General features: G+C 38.9%; 1 protein-coding gene and 1 non-coding gene across 2 annotated transcripts in view; one reads left to right on the forward strand and one right to left on the reverse strand.

The window, feature by feature from the left end:
- LOC139696641 (uncharacterized) overlaps positions 1–20,927 on the forward strand; it is a 282,301-nt gene that overhangs the window by 145,195 nt on the left and 116,179 nt on the right. The window contains exon 4 of the mRNA XM_071595450.1: positions 12,598–12,657. Coding sequence (XP_071451551.1) covers positions 12,598–12,612 — 15 coding nt within the window. The 3' untranslated portion in view covers positions 12,613–12,657. The remainder of the gene's footprint in view (positions 1–12,597; positions 12,658–20,927) is intronic.
- Positions 4,718–4,799, reverse strand: TRNAS-GCU (transfer RNA serine (anticodon GCU)). Its single transcript has one exon. It is a non-coding gene; the product is annotated as a tRNA-Ser (tRNA).

The raw sequence follows: 20,927 nt of genomic DNA on the forward strand, positions 1-20,927 counted from the left end.
TATTTCTTACGTGTGAATTACAAGCATTTTGCTTTTGTCTGCAAACTACTCTTGTGTGGTACGGGAATTCTATTCGACTTGAGCATGCCGCCCAACTCCCCGATGAGTACTTCATCTCCTGTTCGGGGATGTAGTACTCATCTCTACTACTCCCTCTGCTTCCAGCTAATCACTCTCATACGCTCCCTGTGCATTTTATTTAGTTTTGTGGCTTCTCTTTTGTGTTTATAGCGTATTGTTTTACATTCTATGCTATTCTCTCGTAAATGTGAGAAAGATAATAATAGAGCGGTTCGTCATTGGTTATCTTGATAGTTGGTTTCACGTGAAGGCATCACTATCTCTCTCTTTATCATCTAAGTTATACTTGTCTTACCGTCTCTATGTATGCTCCCCTTTTCTACTCGAACAGCTCTATACTTCCCCGTGAATAAGTTATCATTCCAAATTGCTATTCACAGTCGTGTAAGGGAAGCATGTACATCTTGCATGAAACCCGGTATTTATGTTATAATCATTGATATCAACTTGAATTCGCTGAATAACATTTAGGAAGTTTTATGATTTTAACTACGAAAACGTCATCGGTTATGTATGATGGCATCCCATGAACAGCATATACCTCTAATTTGTCTGCATTGAGGAAAGCATTAATTGGTTAACATTAACTATAAATGTGAGATGTTTTGTACAGTGGACTTCATGTTTGTAGACTATAGCAATTGAAAATACAAATGAAATCGAATGGTTTTCAGTTACTATCACACAGATCGGCTGGAAATTCTTTATTAGCTCAAGGACAAGTATTGAATAAATGGGTAGATTGCGCAAGGAACGCTGCTAGTATCAGAGGATATTTTATTGGCGGAAACAATAATTTATGTATACAGTGAAACATACATCGCCTTAATCATTTGATTGCATTGATCTTGAGTGCAAATCAGATACCTCAATAGGCTATTGTAATTATAATATCTACGAAAACAATAAACGGATATGATTTATGGACTTCCGCCCTTACTCTTACTTAAAATAATATATAATTTTTGCGTACGGGAATCGAATAGTATATGGCGTGACTTAGTGAAATGCTTTCATTCTTTTTTTTTTGCTTGGCCATAAAAATATTCATGCAAATAATATCCTTTATATTTCTTGGTAATATATTACCTTTAAGGTCTAACACCCATTTCTTGAGAACCCAATGTCTTCATCTTGGTTCGGTAAAAGGGTTGGTTACTTGCTAAAATGGTTCCCTCGGAGGACGTTAGACGTCGCCATCATGTATTTCGCAGCTTTTGCCGGAGTGAACTACCGAGAAGCCTTTAAATTTTCCAAGAGAAGCTAATAAGAAAAATCGATCCCCAGACGCGAACAGGCGCAGTCAGTGGAAGAGCAAGGTGATGCAGGCAACTCACATGAACCTACACTAAACAAATTAAAAGAAAGGCGGCAATTTGCCATGCAATCTTTGAGAACAGCAGTATTGTGGTAAGCCTGAGATTATAATGTACAAATCCGCTTAATGAATTCGGGAGTAGACGATGTGGCGTTCGCCCAGATTTATTTCCATAATGCACAATCAATTGCTCTCGAGAGATTGATGGAGATTGGGTAATGGAATGATTTCGTTTTTTAGCATCAATTTATTCTTAACATAGGAGTAAAGGCGTGCAAACGAGTACGCGATTCCTGGGCTCCGTGTGTTTACTAGTATTACGCGACTTATGATAAAAATAAGAAATGCCACGCATTACGATAAAATTTGGCAGTTAAAACCACAAGGCAGCGCGTGTTCACCGCATTGTTAATGCAAAATTATATTTAAAAAATCTAGATACGTAATTTACTGGAAAGATATTGCTGAATAGCATTAAATATTGATACTCAATAAAAATTTGAATTGGGATTAATTTTGAAATAGATTAATTACACTTTAAAACTTGGTGATATCCTACGTGAGCTAGTATGTTACTCGTCGCTCAAAAACACCATCTCCGACCTAAAATTATGTCTGGTTTCCGGATTTCGAGTAAGGATATTTTAATGTTTTCTGTAGGCACTAAATTCGCTGGAGATTTTCCCTTTTCATTCCGTGAAATTGGTTACTCGAAATACGAAGAGCTTCCTTTTCGTTTCTGCGCGTCATCTCGCAGGCCACCGAAAGGTGTCTTGTAGGTTGGGAGATTCATCACCGGGAATGAAACATCTAAAATTAAGTTGTGCTTAATTGTTTGTTACCAATTAATATGTGAAATACTTTCAATAATGAATATAATGTTGAATACGCTACTTACAATATGGTAAATGGAAAATACTTCTCTACGCGTTCGATACGATGCAATGGTGGATGTCGTAACTTGGTGGAACTCCTTCATGATGCGTAGACTACAAGGTAACACTCTGCTATTCCACAAAATATAAATTAATTGCGACCGGTTTCGATACAGCGTATCATCATCTGGCCAGATGATGCCACGATTTATCGCAATAAAGTTATATTTTGTGGAATAGCAGATAGTTACCTTTTCCATGCATCATTCGATACGAGCTTCAAGCAACAAGAAGGACAATAAAATACATGCTAGATTAAATAGTCCAAACATTCTAGGCTATTTTGAATTTTAAAAATACCGTTTTCACTTTGCGCGGTTGTTTACAGTTGCTCTGATACCTTATCTTTCGCGTAAATAATGATATACCATCTGTTTACTCTTGATCTCTCTAATCTGATTTTCATTATCGTTTCTACCGCAGTGCGACGAGGCTAGTAATATATTTTCAAAATCATTGCTTCCGAGTCCCATATCTAATTTTTTGTGAGAGATTTATTCTAATAAGTCAACCTTCGCACCGTGAGTGATTTCCCTCCTGTTATCTACGAGTACTCCCTCGTGGATACGCTATGAAGTCTATTATAACATGGTACAAATCTAATTCTTCTACGCTGCCCATGATCTGATTTGTTTATCTAACCAAATTTGTGGGAATCTCATTTCCTAATTTTCATTAACAAAATAGCAGTACGTTATAACGAGGCTTAACCAGCAAAAAAGCATCGCGTTTACACCATTTCGACTCATCTCCCCAATACTTTTCTAATTATTTATTGGTAATTGTCTACTGGTGTAGGTTAGGATTTTGGTAAAACCTGGCAAAATACGCTATTGTACTCCTAAGCCCTAATTAACATGACGAAAATTTTCCCTAAACCCTATATTAAAATGACTCGTTATTTAGCAATTCCATCCAAAACGCTGTCTCTTTGCTTCTCTCTACCTCGCTTTCCTCAAGTTCTTCCCTTTAATATCACCTTCAACATCCCATTGACTCTAGGTATCTCCTGCATCCACTCGTCCTAATTTTTTTTCCGTTTCCAGAAGCCGTCTCTCTTCCCCGAAAATGTCAAGAACTTGATCCTTTTCCATTTTTCTCCACACACAACCACAGGCCTACCATCTACGCCTATCCTCCCGTCCCAACGACCAAATGTCTGAACCATGTATACCATGTAAACTACTTGCTTCGTGTTAAAGGTTTTACCATTATTTTCTTCTTTATGTACACTTTAGGTACATGTTATTCACTTCTAAGAGTTTTTTCGAAACTAATTTTGTAAAACCTTTCTTTCCTCACTTCGTACGAACATCTGAAATTTATTTACATTGACTAATAATTTCTGAGAACTTGAATGTTTAAACGTTTTTTAATATGCTGATGTCTCCATAAAAGATCGTTGGGAAAAGAAATGTTACTTCAAGTGGTGACTAATCGGCTATAAAAACTGATCCAAAAGATGAAAAATGATTTTGAAACATGATCTTGCTAACAAGATTCATTGTGCTTTGCTGCACTAAATAGAATTTTTCCGTTCTGGAGGAAAGGAATAATGCCTTGATATCTTTGTAATGTACAGTAAGAAACTTTGCCATCTTCATTACATCGCCAGTATACTTAAGTGAGTATATTAGATAAGTGCGCATTATATTTCAGGCGGAAGGGTTTTGCACATTAATACGAATGTTTTTTAGGATTATTAGTAGATTAGGGGTGTTTTAGTGGAGTGCATATTGCTTCAAAATATCATGCTTACAAAAATTATTTCCCTCTTCATGGATAGAATATTTTCATTGTCTACGGGGGTCATACGCGTAATAAGTCTTTTTTTTAATTAATTCCACTGGAATTCTCCTTTCACGGCCTGTGTTTGGAAATGATCGAAAAAGTAGCACTGCCAAAATTTCTGTAAAAAGATGAATCTGTACTTCAAGGAACACTGATAATTTACCAAAGTAGTACAGAGATTGATTTTAATTATGATTCTTCCTTTCTCCGCGTCAAAATTCCTCCAAAATTTCCTCTTCTTTGGCTGAGACTTATTTACAGCGTGGAATCAGTGATAATATTTAGTAGACAAAGAAAAATTACAAACCAAATGAAATTTACGGAAAAATATGCGACTTCCCCATAAAAAGTTGAACTGTCTCATTTGTTGGACGACTTAAGATTATCTAATGGAACAAATAGAAACCGCCAACGTAAACTCACTGGCAACGAGGTGCCACTGCACTGTCCACCAGACGATCGCGTGCTTTGAAAACTGAATTGTGAATGTCGGTAGGGGCTAAGAACATCATAATGAATAACATTTAATTGCAATTTATAGATTAAATAAAAATTATTTTGTCTAGTAGCAAATATGCTGTAGGAAAAAGTTCGACGAGGATGGGATTCGAACCCACGCGTGCAGAGCACATTGGATTAGCAGTCCAACGCCTTAACCACTCGGCCACCTCGTCTGGGTAGAATTGAATTTATTTCAACATCTACGAAGTCTCTAAGAATAGAAATTACGAGCTACTGGCTGGTAGAGTACACTAACGGTTAAATAAGTATTTTCAGCAATTCATGACGATTATTATGCTCAGTAAGGTACTAATTCAGTGCATATGTTTCTTGTATCCATGCAAATCTTGCGTGTTCAAGGTCAAAACTGGACTAATCCCAACTCCACTATGTGCTTGCTACTTTGTGAGACTACAGTGAGAAATAACGAAAAAAAGCCTATCGAAACAACGGATACGAAGGATTCTTTTTCCCACGCACAGTTCAGAATGACTGCAATAGCAAAAAAAAATAGGTTGCGTGATCAAGTCGCCAATTTCCCTTAATCACACTGGTGGTTGGAATTTTGGGAAGAGAAAAATGGGAAACACGAATCTACATTTTGAAACGGACGGAATGAAACTTAGGCAATAATAACGAATCAAGTACTTGAGTACCTCTGTCACAGCATATCCAGGGGCGGAACTACATAGATGGAGGCTCATATGTCGCTCACCACCACCCACCAGTGGAAAAGAAGAGGAAAAAAGTTTTAATGTGAAAATTGGAAGGAGAAAAAACTATTTTTTGAACGCTCTAAAGAAAAATTTAAATCGATCTTAGAAATTTTGAACTACTGTGCTGTGTGACCGTGCGAAAAGTTTTTTTTTCTTTTCCTTCTCATCCAAAAATAATTTTTTTTTCAAACTTATAAGTATTTAATTGAGGATAAATAGCAAGGGAATCGACAGAAAACAGGGCTAAATTATGTTATTCGAAATTGTTATTGATCACATACATTTAGGGTGCTGCGCCGCAGGGAATTCACCGCGCCCCCTCCCTAAAATTCTATTCCTACCTGTTAACCTGCCTGCGGGCACATACATTAGACAGATATGCAAATCTGGCTAGAGAAACCCGTTTCCATTAGATGGGTATCCGAAAATATAAATAGAAACGACGGCTGAGGTGTTTTTTCTTGCGGTTTTTAGGCCGAATTTGGAATATGAAGCATTTACGTTGGATCCTTATTTCTAATTAATGAAAACACTATTTTTTTACAAATATATCGATTATATCGATAAATTATCGAAACTGGGCGCATCGTTTCCGCATGCGAATCGACCTTCCTGTTTGTATCTGAGGTTTCCGAAACCACATTCACTTCGCAATTTCACGCATCAATTCGCTCAGATCGCGACATCGTATGGAGGTCGACACGTCGCGAATCCGCGGGTGAGTTCCATCCCGTCTCCCACACGCGTGGCGTAATCTCACGCCGACATAATCGTGGCTACCCCATCGGTCGTCGTACCCTCCGCGGCCACCTCTGGAACGAATGGGGGGAGATGGGACTTGTAGGGGGCGAAGGAGGGGTCGGTCGGCCCAATTCCTCCTCTGGCGAAGTTCCTCCCACCCCCGCGTCAATCAATCCGTTCGTTCCCCCCGGGGGAGTGGGGGCAAGGCAGTCCCGCCGACCGCTGGCCGAAGCGGTCACGACCGCATGCCCGAGTTCGCATTTTGATGTAGGGGCCGGGTGGAGGTGGGAGGGCGGCTTAATCGGGGGGCGACCGGCCTTTTTGACGTCGGGGAAGGGTTGCAGATTCAGATGTGTTCGATTCTCCGCCGGCCGTAGCGGTAATTCTCAGGACACAACATGCCGGCAGGCCGAGCTGGACATTTTAGTAAAGACATTTAAAAGGATTACTGCGTTCGGTAAATTAACTTTTACGAATAGGGTTTTTATGGCAGGAACCTGAGATGTAGAAAATATTTGTGGACTGGGTGTATAATTGTATGAGAACCACGCTCCACATCAAAATGTCTATATCATGGTCCATATCGAATATGTATGTAAACACGGTCGTTGAGGCAAGGGAATAATCGTGATTGGAGGCTTAAGAGGAGTGACTGTAAGGAAAAAATTAAAGGACCGGAAAGTAAAACAAACGAAGAGATGTTGAGCATGAAAAGAGAAGCTGCGAATGTCTTTTTTCAATTCACGAGAAATTAAAAAATACAGGACAATTGGCTGCTGGAGATATTGAAAAACATGTATTGTTGAAGTATGCATGGTATTATGGAGACTTTAATGGTGCCCTTTGTGTATTAAATGTGTGTTAATTCTAACACCCATTTAATGGGCATCCGTTTAATTAATTCCCCGTGCCACGTAGGCTTAGTGCGAGGCGAGTTATTAACCAAAGAGTGGAAACAAAAGTTCAAGTAAACGGTGACCAATTATTTCCTTCCATGTGCTCTAAATTAAACAAAAAGAGTTTAAATGACAGCTTAAATCTCTTGCATAAATTGGAAATATGCCTCTTAAGCGATGATGTTGAAAGTATATGTGTACATTACCCCCATCTTACTACGGTAGGAGAGACAATGTGAATAAAATTAGAGAGATTACGAGTGTACAGTAGATCGATTTAAGATGCAATTTTTCCCGCGAACGATAAGGGACCAGAATAAAATTTTCCGACCGCGGCAGGGGAAAAAGTATTTTGGGTCAAATTTAGTCTGGTGTGTGTTCACCCCCTGCCACCCACCCTAACAGTGACTTGCTGGGTATTACGTAATGATAATAAAATAATGTTTTTGTAGTGATCACTGCAATCATTAAATCTGGCCAATGAAAAATATCTTTTGTGATTTAGAGAAATTATGAGTACGACGCTACGAAAAATAATGTTCCTAGGAATTATTAATAATCATTACAATTTCTAATTCAAGTAATATATATCATAAATTCTGAAACACATACTCTCCCTCTACTCCTCTTTCCCTGCAATCTCCCTTCTACCTTCGTCTTCAGCATACCATTGCCTCTTGGTATCTGCTGCATCCACTTGTACTGCTTCCGAATTTATCTCTTCCTCCTTCCTCTGTCATGCTAAGGACTTTTGCTTTCCCTTTTCTTCCATTTTCTTTTTTACGTTATATGCAGCGCAAACATATCAAAATTCTTCTATGCACGCCTTTCGTCATGCCTCAAACGACCCAAGTTTCTGAACCATGTAAAAACATTGCCCATTAATGGAGGGCAAATCAACACGAAACAAGAACTTTTTTAACCTTTTCATCCAAATATTTCCCTACAATTCGTTTGATGTGCCGTAGTTTTCTAATGCTGCCCTTCCGATGCTCTTAACGTATTTTCTACCTTATAGTTCGGAAGTTATTCTACCTTATAGTTATTTTCAAGGCATTTTACTTGGTCCACTATGCTCATTCATGTATACTGTGTAAGAATAAACTAATGCCAACTGCATTAGGGAAAAAGAAATGGAAAAATATAGAGAAAACAGGTAATAGGTTTATAACGAGGATATTGAAATTGTAGATATCCAGTCTACCAATGACTTCCATAAGAAGTTCATAGTGAGTGCACAAAGACGTTGCTGAGGTATCCACCAAAAATTGTGAAATTTCATTCTCCAAAGATAAACGCGATGGGAACGTAATGTTGATGTTGCGAATGTTTTGATATACTCGATTCATAGTGTTGGGAAGGGGAATAACACAGAGGCGCCTATAACCACCCAATATTTTCGATGACTGAGTGGAAGAAATGGTAAAAGAGGCATGAAAAGAATTGGAGACAAGAATTGAAGTCAGTGGGTCATTCATAAAATCATATAGGTTTGCAGATGATCAGGATTTAGTTAGCCAGGCATTCAAGGGTTTACGACTATTGGTGAGCGCAGTGGGATACATATGGGTTGAGAATCAATGTAAATAAAAGCTTATACTATTTTCCAGAAAAAGAAAAGCAAAGTTAAATATGAAATAGGAATTCATAAGCTAGACCAGGTGGAACAGTTAACCTATAAAGGAATTTAATTTTCCAAAATGGTCAAAGTTATAGGGATATACGGAGGAGAATTACGTTGGACAAAGAACCCACTCAAGGCAAAAACCTCGGCATGGAGTGCGGTTTCGTTCGGCGCGGAAACTTGGTCGTTGGAACGAAATGGTAGGCGTATACTCAAGACCTTTGAAACTTGGGTGTGGAGAAGGATGGTAAAAGTGCAATAAAGAAAAACAAACGACTAAGTGCATGGTAGGGGATGAGAGGGAGAATGTTATGAACAATCCATGGCAGCAAATATTGGTACAGACCGTTTTTATTGGCGCGTTGGGGTGTTGAAGGCTGTGATAGAGTGGAGAACGTTAGGCAAGCGAGGAAGGGGTTGGAATAGGAGAGGTATTGGACGGAATGAAGGGAATAATAATAATACTAATGAAAGGTGGTGAAGGAGTTTCCCCAATCACAACTTTCCTTTTACTTATTGCAGAAGCAAATAAAATAAAAACATGATACAGGTTGTTGAGGGGGTTCCTGCTCTCGCCTAATCCCCTTTTAGTATTCTGATATAATTAACATCAATTACACAAGATGAGAAAAATAAATATAAAACAAGTTGACATAATAGCATTGAATTACAAAAATAACATAGGACCCAAATGTAGTACAGTTAGAGATAATATTTAGTTTTAGAAATAAAGATATTATTTTGGTATCCATACTAAAAAGAAAGACTCGTACTTTTCCACAGAATTTATTATGAGGTACAACGCGTTTCACCGACTTGCGGTATCATCAGGTAGGTACCTGATGATGCCGCAAGTCGGTGAAACGCGTTGTACTTCTTTCTTTGAGTCTTTCTTTTTAGTATGGATATTAAATACTTCCACGAAGTGAAGCCTGAAACAATAGAATATATTATTTTGGAATTAAACTTCAGTTTACTGAGTTGTGCCAGAGTTTTGGTGCGTACACTAGGCAAAATAGGACGATGTCCCGCATCGCGTCCTTTTTTTCTGGCATGCTGTGCCAGATTTCGTGCCTTCATATGTCATACTTTACATATTTCTCCAATCTAGGAAGGATATACGCGGAATCGAAGAAGGGTTAATTATAGCGTGGGGTGTCAGGTTGTGTCGTTATTGACACTGCTAAGAAATGTGGCGGTGTTAAGTCTGTGCACCTAAAATCTACCGTAAATATTAGACTATCAAATAGTAATAATCAACATAGTGCACCATTTATGCCTATTCCATGAGTGGTGACTAGGCTCTTTTTCTTCTTCTGCTGTGGCATTCTTCCCCTTATATCTAGTGTGGTAATAAATCGATTTACCATGCACATATCTCAATGTATTCATTGTTCTTGGGTTACAGAGTGGACATTTATTGGTATACTATTTTTAATCATTGTCTAAAATGTGTTATTATCCCGAGGCCACCCTTCGTCCTTCACGTCTCTAACGATATCATTTGGATGAGGACCTAAGGTTTGCGACCACTGGTGTAGCAGTGCTTGCCCTTCCATAGTGGAAGAAGGTCATCTTGCTAATGTCTTGTGCAATTATTATCAGTAAATTACTATAGAGTGCAATTTCAAAGTGCAATTATTATAGAGTAAAAAAATGTGTGATTTCCTTTAAGGAATCGCATAAAGCTTATCACCGTGTTGTAATAGGTTCAGGTTGATTGCTAATAAATACTAATCAAATTATGTCACATAATATTAATTAAACTTCTTGAAACGGTAAGAATTGAATAATTTATTTAATCACTATTGACAATTTTACATTGTGCGATTTTATATACCATACAATTTATTATTTTTTGAATGAATTCAATCGTAAATCACCATTTTAATAATATTAGCATTTTCTAAATGACTACTTACGATTTTTTCTCCATTAATTATGTATACAAACATACTTATTTTGAGTACAATGTATATTTCTACATATACGACTCGGCACACATCACATGTATGAACTGTAGGTATGATACAGTATAAAATTTGTTGTCTCAGGCGTAACTTTGTGGAATTTGCATAACATATTGAAATGTAATGAAATAATTGACTTTGTAATTCCACACACTTTATTTAAAAAACACACGACCCAGGTTTCGACGTTGAACGTCATCATCAGGTGGTCCTCATAGAAGCACGCTGGCTATATATACCTTCTGATCATAGGAGGGGGGGGTTGGTCAGAGAGGGAGGTCGGAGGGGTAAAAAAGGTTACAATGTAGCTGGGAAGAAAAGAGAATTACATTTTTGAATTAGAAGAGTGGTAGGTCTAGGAGTGGGGAGTGGGAGGGATACAAAATTTCGTTGGCAAGATCATCTTTCCAACGGACACATTTCAAAATTTCTAACTGCTCCAAAGCATCGAGCCTTTGACCTTTTTCTTCAAAATGAATAATTTTTGTCACAAAGTCACTTTTGTGATCACTTTCGATGAGGTGTTTTGCAAAGAGGGATGTTATGTTCTTATTTTTTACACATGTTTGGTGTTCTTTAATCCTTTCTTTAAATTTCCGTCCTGTTTGTCCAATATACTTTGTGCTACAATCCGAGCACTTTAACTCATACACTCCACTCCTCTCGTTTTCGGGGACTTTGTCTTTAGTGTGAGAGATCAGGTTCTTAAGGCATGAACGACTGTAAAAGGCACATTTAATTTTTTCTTTAGGTAAACTTTTAATTACTTTTTGAGAAATAGTCCCAATAGGCCTTTTACAGTCGTTCATGCCTTAAGAACCTGATCTCTCACACTAAAGACAAAGTCCCCGAAAACGAGAGGAGTGGAGTGTATGAGTTAAAGTGCTCGGATTGTAGCACAAAGTATATTGGACAAACAGGACGGAAATTTAAAGAAAGGATTAAAGAACACCAAACATGTGTAAAAAATAAGAACATAACATCCCTCTTTGCAAAACACCTCATCGAAAGTGATCACAAAAGTGACTTTGTGACAAAAATTATTCATTTTGAAGAAAAAGGTCAAAGGCTCGATGCTTTGGAGCAGTTAGAAATTTTGAAATGTGTCCGTTGGAAAGATGATCTTGCCAACGAAATTTTGTATCCCTCCCACTCCCCACTCCTAGACCTACCACTCTTCTAATTCAAAAATGTAATTCTCTTTTCTTCCCAGCTACATTGTAACCTTTTTTACCCCTCCGACCTCCCTCTCTGACCAACCCCCCCCTCCTATGATCAGAAGGTATATATAGCCAGCGTGCTTCTATGAGGACCACCTGATGATGACGTTCAACGTCGAAACCTGGGTCGTGTGTTTTTTAAATAAAGTGTGTGGAATTACAAAGTCAATTATTTCATTACATTTCAATATGATACAGTATGTTTATTATTATTGTATGTTCCATATGTACACTGATTAAATTGGAGCGAGATAGTACTTAAGGCATGTTATATCATGATAGTTCATTTCATTAATGGTTGTCTAATTGTAGCAATATGGCCATGCTAAGTCCAATCTTGGACTTTTCAGCGGGTGGCAATAAATTTAAATTAATATCCAAAAACCTCAATCATGAACCCGGAGACCGGATTATTAGGTGAGGGCCAATACCAAGCCCAACGGTGTGTGAAATTCTCACTTTAACTGGGTAATAATAGGGGCCCGCTCCTTACCCTGTGCCGTGTGTGGTTTCCCAGGAAGATTTGACACCAGAAAAAATCGCTTAGCTTGAGTGAAGCTGAGGGTGCTCAGCGGCGTCCCAGGGAATCATTATTTTTATGTTGGATGCTCCGGTCCCGGTAACCCACGGACTACCGCGTTCACCTAAAGTAATATATATTTATAATGAGTTACTACTCTACGTATGATTAATTGAAATTTAAAATAATTCTCAGTCATCGGGACACATTGATTGAAATTACTATAAGACAAATGACGTAGGGTTCAAGACAACTCATTGAATTTGTAATTATTTTTTTCACAGGACCCGAAAACTTAGCTGGGATACATCTAAATGAGGAATCTGCGATGCGCAAGAATACTGGTGAGTATAATTTTTTATCATTGATTGAGCGCAATCTGAAATTTCAGGGTGTGTGGCAGGGGGTGAATGCACACCAGAATAATTTTACCCGAACATGACCCTACCAAGGTCAGACAATGTTATTATGAATTATCGTTCGTGGAAAAAATGACATCTTAAATCTATTTGTTCTATTCTTAATCTCTAATTTTATTAGCATGATCTCTTCTACCGTAGTAAGATGGGGGTAATAATACATTTTCAACATCACTGCTAAAGAGACTCCCCTACAATTTATGCAAGAGCCTCAATAAGTGATTTTAACCTTCGCCCCGTGAGTGATTCCCAAGCAAGCTGCCCTAATATTTTCGATACGCTGCTAAGTTTATCATAACAAAGTTTTAGAAATCTAGCTCCTCTACCCTGCACGCGATCCAATTCGACCATTAATTCAACTTCGTTAGGATCCCATACACTTGCATCATATTCTGAGTGAGGCCTTACCAATTACAGACAACATTTCTCTTTGACCATTTCATCGCATATACCTATTACTCTTCTAATAATTCCTAATTTTTTGTTAGCTTTCCCACATATTCCCCGTATGTGTTTCACCCAGAAGAGATCACGAGTGAGAGTAACGCCTAAGTATTAAATTGAGTCTGCATGATCCATTTCGGTGTTCCTGGTGCAGTAGGTGTTCGGGAGGGAATAGCTCTTTTTCCAATAATTTATCGTACTATAGTATTAAGGTCATCTGATAAAGCTTCTGTTTACTCAGGATCACGGTAAACCACCGCATCGTCGGCAAATAAACGTATCCTACTGGTGACTACGGAGTCAATGTCGTTGACGTAAGGTAGGAATAAAAGATGTCCGTTGACGCCTCCCTGGGGAACACCTTACGTATCTTCTACTGCATTTGAGCTGACTCCACCTATCCCTGCTCTTTGAACCCGACCATTCATATAGTCCTAAATCCAATCCCGGATATTTTTACATGTATCTATGCCATATGCTTTTAGCTTTTCGAGTAGTTTACTATGAGGTACTTTGTCGAAGGCTTTCTTAAAATCTAAAAAATTGCGTCCACTATAATATTTCTTTTTAACGAAATAAGATTATCATGAACAAAATGCCCAAGTTGTGTCTCGCAGGATCTACACCTTCGGAAACCGTGCAGATTTTTCATTAATAACTTCTGATTAAAGAGGTGTCTCACGATCGAACTAGCAACTTTATGACCCATAACCTTGCACGAAATGGATTTTTACCGCTAGAGATATCACCCTAATATTTTTAATCTTGACGTGGCATAGCCTTTGACGTCGTATTGCCTTTCTAACATCCGCTTTGTACCATCTAGGTTTCGTGTTATCTTTTATAAATTTACTGGGAATGAACTGCTGAGCTCGTGATCTCCAGGAAGTGATTCCACGTATCCTCAATGTTTCGGATGTTACTCTCTATCTTAAAACTTGGAAATTGATTCTGTTGCACGCACTTTAGGCCGTTGTAGTCCCTTTCTTCAAACAAGTAAATTTTCAACAGATTCAGGCTTGAGGTCGTGGAAGTTCATCATAATAAAATTAGGACAATTTGCACTTTTCCACAGTTTATGACTCTGTGAGTTGAAACGCGTCGTACGTTAAATAAACTGTGGAAAAGTGCAAATTGTCCTCATTTCATTAAGTAAATTTTCCTTTTAGACTTCTTATTTCGGACCCCATGAAGCGAAAACTTAGCATTTATCGCGCTGTGGTCATTAAATTCTTTTGTAGTTTCTATCGTTAGGACCTTTTCGGGAACATTCGTTGATTACAAATCAAGAATACTATCGCCCCTAGTTGGTGAAGTAACAAGTTGCTTCAATGAGTTCGACGCAAAAGAATTCAATAGCGATTCGCAGATATTTTTGTCTTTTCCGCCCGTTTTAAAACTATATGTGCTCCAGTCAATAGATTGGACATTCAAATCTCCACTGCTTATAACGTCGCGATCAATGTGTTGGGATAAAAAACCTTTTGTTTTCTGATCTAATTCTAGTATTGAATTGTCTCTCTCGATCGGTTGTCTGTAAAATGCGCATACGATGTGCACCATAATGTTGGGCAACAGACCAGTCCAAAGAATATTCAGAATGGACATTTTTTCTCTCGTGATAGGTCATTACAAATATTACGTAAAGAAATTATGCAACTTGCTGAATTCATTAGTTAACGATTGATAGAAAAAGGTCGTCTATACATCTTCAGTATTTCTTTATTTTTATTAAAATCGCCTTACCTGCATAAATGTTCATTCCAATGTTGTTCAATTTTGTCATTCTTATGGTTTGCAATATGTAGATTTCATTACTTTGTATTAAACAGAGTAGAATCGAAAGTGAATTCCATTTTTCTTTTCCTTTCTCGTTTCTCGATGGGTGGTTTGCGTTTGCCTCGCTTTCCCGTGAAAACGTTCTGTTATTCCACGTTAGATGGCAGCTCTGCTGTTAAAGCTACAAGTAGCGCATTTTTGAATTATGAATTGCCGCTAAGCACTCTTGAAAGTAAAAAAACTGTGTTATCTTATTTTTTTAAAGTTTGACAAGCATTAGCCTTAAAAGTATTCACAGCCAGTTTCCCAAAATATTACTTGTCAAAAAAGCAAAAATACTAATCCCGAATATTATTACGAACTTTTAATGTATTATTGGTCGGCAGAGATCATAGTCACATAGGGCGAGGAATTAGATAATGTTCAAAGATTACTGGCTTTTAATTTTGATAGTGAATATGGTTAAGTTTTCATAAATAAGTGCGATGATTTCGTATTACTGTTGCCTAGCGAGGTACCGCTAATATGTGGTGTGGGGGTTAACGCACACCAGATTAAATTTTGACCTGAATGTTTTTGCTCATACCGTAGTTGGTCATGTTGTTGTTATCCCCTATCGTTCGTGGGCAAGAATACATCTTAAATCGATCTAAGGTACACTAACCTCTCTTAATTTTATTGAAGTCATCTCCCCTACCATGGTATGATGGGCACAATGATACATTTTCAACATCGTTGCTAAAGAAACGATATTCAGTTTATCACAACAACATTTTTGTAAAATCTAGCTCTTCTACGCTACACGCGATCCAATTCGGCGATCAAACCAACTTCGTGAGGATCCAATATACTAAAAGAATATGAATCATCTCAATGAGGCCTAACCAGCGAAAGATAACATTTCTTTTTAACCGTTTTATTAAATTTACCTAGTACTCTTCTAATAACTCCTTCGTTTTTGTTAGTTTGTCCACACATTCCCAGTATTTGTTTCACCCAGGAGAGATCATGAGTGAGGGTAACGCCTAGGTATTTAATTGGGTCTGCACAATCCATTTGGGTGTACCTAATGCAGTAGGCGCTCGGTAGGGAATAGCTCTTTTTCCAGAAATTTATCACTACGCACTTTTTTAAATATAATTATAATTGCCAAGTGTCCCACCAGCGTTGTATAGCATTTAGGTCATCTGATAAAGCTGCTGTGTACTCAGGATCACGGTAAACTACCGCATCGTCGGCAAACAAACGTGTCTTAGCAGTGGCTACGGAGTCAATGTCGTTAACGTAAGGTAGGAATAGAAGATGCCCGATGACGCTTCCCTGGGGAACACCTGATGTTTGAGTTGACTCTATCTATCCCTGCTCTTTGAATCCGACCATTCAAAAAGTCCTAAATCCAATCCCGGGTATTTTTACATGTATCTATGCCATATGTTTCTAGTTTTGCGATTAGTTTACTATGAGGTACTTTGCCGAAAGCTTTCTTAAAATCTAGAAAAATTGCGTCCACTAGAATATTTCTTTTTACCTAAATAAGGTTATCATGAACAAAATGCGCAAGTTGTCTCGCAGGATCTACCCTTCCGGAAACCATGCTGATTTTCCAACAATAACTTCTGACTATCAAGGTTCCTCACGATCGAACTAGCAACTACGTGTTCCTTGACCTTGGAATTTCCATGAAATGGATGTGAGGGAAATAGGTCTGTATTTACTCGCTTACTCCTTGTCTCCGTTTTTAAATAACGTATTGGTGCTGCGTTAAGTGTTTTCCAATGCAATCAAATAGTTCCAAGAGTATCTTGGAAACTAAGTACTTTTTATCACGTAACGTGTGGCTCCTTCGAAAATTAAGCTTTTTTTGTGGAAATTTTCCGTGTCCATCGAGTAAACCCTGCCAGTGTTAACTAGATGTTTCTTACTCATGTCCGGTACTCTGAGAGAGAAAGGAATTCTTCACACTGCTCCTTTCGGCAGCCAAGTTTCCAACTTCCCGTTGTGGTATATCCTAGCAATGCGATGCCGAGCATACATTATTTCCTCTTTTGTCAGCTTCAGATTCAAATGATTTGTTCATCAAATGTTATCGCACGTTACATAATCATGGCAAAATGAGAAATATTTACACTCCTACTTTATAAATTCAGAAAGAAAAATGCCAGTCGACAATTTTAAAGATAACGCGGATTCATATATCCGTGGTTACTAAACGTATCTTCCGAAGGAAGGATTTAAAGAATAAATATTTGATAATCCAATTTCTTATCGTTTGTATCCTATTTTAAACGTTTGCCTTCTTTAGCTTACCCACTTTATTTTCTCGAAACCCTTACTTGCCGGTCGTTTGACATTCGTTGAATCGTATTTTAAGTTTAGATCCGTAGTGAATGTTAGCTGATACAGGGACAATGATCTCTCCATCCTTTGGATCAACATCGCCACTTGTAGCATTAAAGTATTTTTTGATGTTCATGTTGAGGAATCACCCCCTGCTACACACCCAAATAGTGGCTCGCAGGTTACCGTGTAATTGTAGATTAGCTGGCAAGGGTTATTCAGAAACTATGATTTTTATTCTTCCCAACTGCAGGCCTCGTTTCCTCAGTGAAATGCAACCGATTCCTTCGCTGTTAATTTCGAATTTTTAAAACCTCAAATTTAAAAAATCCCTTGCATAATATTTCCTTGTAACCACTCCCTCACTCTCTAGCAGTGACTTGCAGGGTACAATGTACATTTTTCAATGCTTGCTTTTTTTAGGTACATGATAGTTTTAATAGAACACTCAAAGAAGATTCGGCTTACACTTTGTCAGTAGGGTGAGAAAATACCGGGCGCGCTGGAAACACGGACGTGCAATTCTATATTCACATCAACCTCGTGAGCCCCCTCCCCAAAAAGGGTGCGTGGCAGGGGGTGACAGAGCACCAACCGTGAAATGCAATACAAATACATGCAGAACAAACAAAAATATGCTTATTAAACCCATGCTGACGTGTATATTCATGCAAAACTTATTTTAAGTTACACATATGCAACTAAATATGCAAACTACTAATGTACACAAGCGCATGATTTGACAGCTGCGCAGCGCCTAATCTTGTTTTCGCCTTTATTTCGATTTTTTACTATGACTTCGATTTTTTCACTATAATGATACCTGCCCCTCCCCGGACTACAACCTTGACGTGGTGGAAGGGCTTGTGCGTTCCGATGACCCCTAGAGCTGTGCTGGCGGGAGTAATAAAAATTGCTCCTGGTAGGGTCACCCATGCCAGATAGGTCGAAGGTTAGGAGCCAGACGAAAGGTAGTCCACGCGGCGTCTGTTCCTCAGTGAGGCGGCTGCAATGGCGTCTGACCCCAGTGGGGCGGCCAGTAAGTGATGGTGTCACGTTAAAAACACTATTGAGGAAGGCAACGGGAAACCACCTCAATTATCATTCCCTAGAAAAATATGATGGACAATAGAGATATTTTGAGTCCTGGCAACCACGGGGCTCGGCCCAATCGGCCGTGTGTCGTGCCCGGCAGCGGGGGAGGCAAGGCTTCCGCGGTCGTCATCCCACGAAACCCTTGCAAGGGAAAACCAGCAGCAGCAGGACAGAAGACGCAGGAGAAGAAGACCAAATTAGTTAGAATAGGAACGTGGAATGTTAGGACAATGATGAGGACATGGAAATTGGAGAATGTTAAGCGAGAGATGGAAAGGGGAAATATAGATATTTTAGGTCTATGCGAGGTGAGATGGAAAGATAGCGGGGATTACTGTAGTGATAAGTATAGAATAATATACAGCGGCGGGGACGAGAGCCAACGAGGGGTTGCCATTGTATTAAATGAAGAGGTAGGGAGAAGCGTAGTCAACATAGAGCAGGTAACGGATAGAATACTACTAGTGGAGATAAAAGCAGAACCGACGAACTTAGTTATTATTCAGGTATACATGCCACCGAGCGACCATAAGGAAGAAGAGGTCGATAGGATATACGATCAGTTAGAGGACATGATCGCGTGTGTTCATGCAGGGAAACATTTGATAGTGATGGGGGATTGGAATGCGACGGTAGGCGAAGGAAGAGATGGTGATGAGGTGGGCGACTACGGTTTGGGCACGAGGAATGACCGCGGGGAGAAAGCAGTTGAGTTCTGCAGGAGACAGGGGTTAGTCATCACAAAAACTCGGTTTAGACACCACAAAAGACGCAGGTATACATGGAAAATGCCAGGTGACTCAGGAAGATATCAGCTAGATTATATCCTGGTTAGACACAGGTTTAGGAATAGTGTGATAAATTCCCACAGCTTTCCGGGAGCGGATGCGGACTCAGACCACAATTTAGTTGTTATGAAATGTAGCGTACGTTTCAAAAAGATAAGGCAGGGGCGGCGAGTTAGAAAATGGAATGTAGAAGCGTTAAATGGGTTGAAAAGGAAGGAATACAAACAGGCGGTAGAGAAAATCATGGAGGATGGTAAAGGGCTTAGTACTATCGAAGAAAAATGGGAAATGATCAAGAAGGGGTTGTCTAAAGCCGTAAAGGCACTATTGGAACCGTTAACGCTAAAAGGACTAGGAAACCATGGATCACGGATGAGATGATTACAAAGATGGATGAGCGGAGAAAATGGAAGAATATGAATACAGAATTAGGCAAAATGAAGTACAAAGAATTGAACAATAAATTGGGCGGGCAACAAATAAAGAAAAAGAAGCCTGGTGGAATACACAGTACGAGGATATGGAAAGTCTGCAGAGGAAGGGTGAAATCGGTGCGCTGTACAGCAAAGTTAAATCGTTATCGGGAAGTAAGAAAGGAAGAGCTATGCTAACAGTTAGAGATAAGGCGGGTAAGGTAATAGTTGACGCAGGAAAGATCCAAGAGAGATGGAAGGAGTATATAGAAGAACTGTATGGTAAAGAACTCAGACCAACTAAGTTAGACATTGAAAAAGAAAATGACGTAGAGGAGGACAGCTTAGGTCCAGGCATACTAGACCATAAGATAGAAAGGGCATTAAGGGAGATGAAACTAAATAAGGCCGTGGGGGTAGATAACATTCCCGTGGAACTTTTAAAATGCTTAGGAAAAAGTGGGAGGAAGAGGCTATATGGGCTGATCCGTAGTATTTATGAGGAGGGAATCTGGCCGGAAGACTTTGTGAGAGCAGTTTTAGTTCCTATTCCGAAAAAGGTAAAGGCCACGTCATGTGAGGACTATAGGACAATTAGTTTGATATCCCACGCAGCTAAAGTTGTTCTCAGGATCATAAACAAAAGGATAGAGAGTAGGGCAAATGATTACTTAGGGGATGATCAGTTTGGGCTTAGGAAGGGGAGAGGTACGCGTGATGCCATTGCAGTAATGAGATTATTAATCGAGAGGAATATACTACCTTGAACAAAAAGTTCCCGGAATAACCACCGTGTGGCGCTCCCATCGTTCCGATTTGAGTTCTGTTTTTTTTGTTAAATTGGTACATCTGTTGTTGATATTCCCTTTAAATCTTAGTGTCATAACTTGACATTTGCAAAAGTTACGTAGCCAAGAGTACATCTATCTCTGTGTGTGTTGGCGATTTTTTACAATTGCAGAAATGGATTTAAATTTGCAACAACGAACTTGTATTAAATTTTGCGTAAAAAACGGATTTAGTGGCGCACGGACGTTGGAAATGTTGGAAAAGTGTTTCGGCAACGATTCTCTATAAAAAACGGTCGTTTACCAGTGGCACGAGCGGTTCAGAAGTGGTCGTGAGTCAATCGAAGATGATGAACGCAGTGGCAGACCATCGACATCGAAAGTCGGTGAAAAAATTGATAAAGTAAAAGAAATGTTGGTCAATAACCGCAAATTAACCATCAGAGAAATAGCGGAGGACTTGAACTTTGCCTATGGATCCGCCCAAGACATTGTGGTTAATGATTTGGGTTTCCGTCATGTAGCAGCAAAGTTGGTGCCAAAAGAACTCA

The sequence above is a fragment of the Hetaerina americana genome, unplaced genomic scaffold (assembly GCF_022747635.1).
Source record: "Hetaerina americana unplaced genomic scaffold, ioHetAmer1.1.p SCAF_7, whole genome shotgun sequence".
Lineage (NCBI taxonomy): Eukaryota > Metazoa > Arthropoda > Insecta > Odonata > Calopterygidae > Hetaerina > Hetaerina americana.